The sequence below is a fragment of the Cariama cristata genome, unplaced genomic scaffold (assembly GCF_000690535.1).
Source record: "Cariama cristata isolate BGI_N322 unplaced genomic scaffold, ASM69053v1 scaffold30247, whole genome shotgun sequence".
Taxonomy (NCBI): Eukaryota; Metazoa; Chordata; class Aves; order Cariamiformes; family Cariamidae; genus Cariama; species Cariama cristata.
Window position 1 is genome coordinate 23,384 of NW_009628828.1, and position 3,116 is coordinate 26,499.

Genomic DNA, 3,116 nt, shown 5'->3' on the forward strand with positions numbered 1-3,116 from the left:
GTTAAGCTCTTGGGGCAGAGTGCTGGAAAGAAGGGATCAGTGCAGGGTAGCAGGAGTTAGATGTGTGGATCTAAATCCCTTACATTGCTCTAAAAACACACTCCTTGGAGAGCCCTCTCAGTGACCTGTACTAACAGCATCGGTTCCTCAGTCCTCCAGATGACAGGACAGGGATGAGAGCGGAACTGTGAGCTGTGCCGCTTGAGATCCCTGCCTTGCAGCGAAGGCTTTGCATCTGGTTATAGTTGACCAGGTGAGCAGACAGTGGTTACACGGGTACACACAGGTTTGTACAGCAGGCACTTATTCTGACTGCTGTGCTCAGCCTTTGGCATATGTGGGCAGTCTTTCTATGCCTCTGGGTGCTTGTAAGCAGCTACATCTGTACTAGGAAGCTGAAGCCAGCTGCTGTGATATGGTTTGCATCCATACAGTAAGCTCTGCCCACCATCCCAAAAAGGTGCTGGCATCCAAGCTGCCAGCCAGGAGCAGTGGGGCTGTCCTGTTCCCCAGGTGATGCTGGAATATTGTTTTGGAGCATGCTAGTTGGCACAGCGCTAGGAAATAGTACAAACACTTCAAAACTACAACAACTGGGAATTTATGTTTGAACCTGTGCTGACTGTTAATTTCCCAGTGTAGATGTAGCCTTTCTCTCTCACTGTCCAGCGGACACCCCACCCACTGCTGCCTGCCTGGATGAGGAGGGTGTGCTAGGACTTCAGACATCTTCCCTGCACCCAGCAAGAAGCCCTGTGCTGCTGGGGGGTTATCAATCTCTCTCAGTACTGCCCTGCCTTTTGCTGCCTTTGTGGCATAGAAATTAAGCCTCTCTGAAACAAAGAATTTGCTTTTCAGAAATCCCCTCGCAAAAACCTGTGACAGACACCAGATGCTGGGGGAGCAGGCTGGCTTGGATCAGGAAGCAGAGGTTCATGAACAAGTTGTGAGCTAGCACGACTCCAGGGTCCCAAGGAGAAGGTTTAAAATGGGAGGGAAGCGGATGGGAGAATGCACCTCTACAGGACATAAAAATAGTAGGAAACTCCCGGTGCTCGCCACCGCATACAAAAGCCATTTGCCATGGCCGTCTGACACTGCTGGGTTAGCCATGCAAAGCTCTGGGCAGACTATTTCTCCTGCAGGCAGGGCCAGAAGACAGAAAAAACCCACTGCTCTTGAGTGTTCATTGCAGAGACCTGGAGGCACTACAGTGGTAAGGGAGTTAAGTTGTATGGTAGAGAGGGACGAGCTGCCCTTCTTTCTGCCCATCCTCACCTTTTCTCTGGAAAGGAACTTGCAGACCATGCTCTGCTGTTTGCTTCTACCAGACTGGATGTGGTTAAGGCTGTTTGTTGTCTTCTAGGGAATGATTTATGCATTCAGATCCATTTCTGGGTAGGCTCAGGAGTGTCAGTGTGGTAGATGAAGACATTGTGACCTTAGTCACTGTGCTACCTGATTGTCCTTGACCTTGTTCTTGCCAGATTTGGATAGTCATCCTCTGCAATTTCTGTTCCCTTTGGACTTTCCTGTTACAGCTTTCTCCCACATCTCCCTGTTGGCAGAGCCCCAGCATATCCAGGTGTGGAAAGCCAAGGTCTTCAGCCTCTTACTGCCCTCAACTGCAGCCACTTCAGTTGTCTCATGGCTCTGCCCTCTTAATACAGCATCTCAGCCAGGGCTGAGAGGCTTGCTTTGGGACCCTTGCAGACATCTATGTATCTGAGATCAGAGAAGCAAACTAGTGAGGCTGGTTTGAACCCCTCAAAGAGTTAATCAGGTTATGGAGTTGAGAAGAGAGCAGGCTTCAGCGTGCCCAAGAGCCAGCAGCTCTATGCCCAGCCTCTGTCACTTGCTGGTGTATCACAGGATGCCTGAGCTGTACATGGCTTTGCTGCCTTCTCCCCTGCTCCCATTCTGGTTACTTTCTGTTTTCTTTTATGTTCTTGTTTTTTTTTTTTCCTGCTCTGCCTCTCCTGTTCTTTCCACTCTGGTTCTCCAAGGGGAGATCTGCCCCAGCACGGCCAAGCACGCACAAGATCATCACCAAGGCACAGGTGGGTTTCTCTCCTGTGGTTAATTTTCTTCCACTACACCTCGATTCTTTGGTCTCCCAGTAGGTATTGCTTTCAAGTTAAACATGCTGCAAAGTTTCTAATATCACAGATTCAGCAGAAGTCAGGGAGTTCGATTTTGTAAGCCCCCGTGAAGTGGGGAAGGAGATTTGCAATAAATTGAATGGAGCAGCCACTGTCTAGCAAAGTGGGGAGCTGCTCGTGAAAGCCATGTGGGCCATTAGCTCCCAGGGGCAGCTGAGCTCTGGCTTCTCATTATTTTGGAAGGCCAGCAGCACAGCAGCCTGAGCTGAAACAAAACCTCTTCCAGAATCTGCTGCTGCTCCCTGGAGCAAGTCTAAATCTGGATCCATACCAGTCCAGACAAAGCCTTCCCCCTAGCCCCAGGTGTGTGATTGCACAGAGTGCAGGAGAGGAAGGGACTTCACGTCAGCCAGCAGCACCATCCTTTACTTCTGAGCTGGCAAAGATGCTATCTGAGAACTGAACTACTTAGGAAATCTGTTTGCTTTCCTGCAGGAGGACTCGGGGGATAGTGAGATTGACCTGGATGAGGATGAAGATGAGGAGGATGATATGGAAGATGACAGCATGGAAATCTCCCCGAGCAAATCCAGTCACCGAGCAAGGAAGCCAGAGCCACTAGAGGAAAGTGATAATGACTTTTGACCCTTTAGTAGCAGGACCAGGAGGCATCTTGAAATATAAACTTTGGAGAGCATGCAGACCAGGAGCTAATATCCTGCCATCTGAAAAGGGCTTGTCAGCATGAATTCAGGAGTTGGTAAATAATGTTCATTAAACTTGGAAATTAAACTTGGATTGCCAGTCTTGTGACTCTCAAAGCATGAGCAGTTTATCCGTAATGAGAATCACAGTAATGTGGAGTGTGGTTATTTCCATAATTGCATTAGAACTGGCCCTCATGCACTGCAGTGCCAAAAGTCACACTCCAGTGAGCATCATATGCTTGATTTCCCTGCATTTTATTATGTCCAAACAGGTTTTTTTGGCCTAATAAAACTGGATGAAAAGCTG

The 3,116-nt window shown here is 48.8% G+C and overlaps 1 protein-coding gene across 1 annotated transcript in view; it reads left to right on the forward strand.

Moving 5' to 3' along the window:
- The window catches only part of LOC104165360 (clusterin-associated protein 1-like), a 24,549-nt gene extending 21,433 nt beyond the window's left edge, over positions 1-3,116 (forward strand). The window contains exon 4 of the mRNA XM_009704958.1: positions 2,598-3,116. Coding sequence (XP_009703260.1) covers positions 2,598-2,747 — 150 coding nt within the window. The 3' untranslated portion in view covers positions 2,748-3,116. The remainder of the gene's footprint in view (positions 1-2,597) is intronic.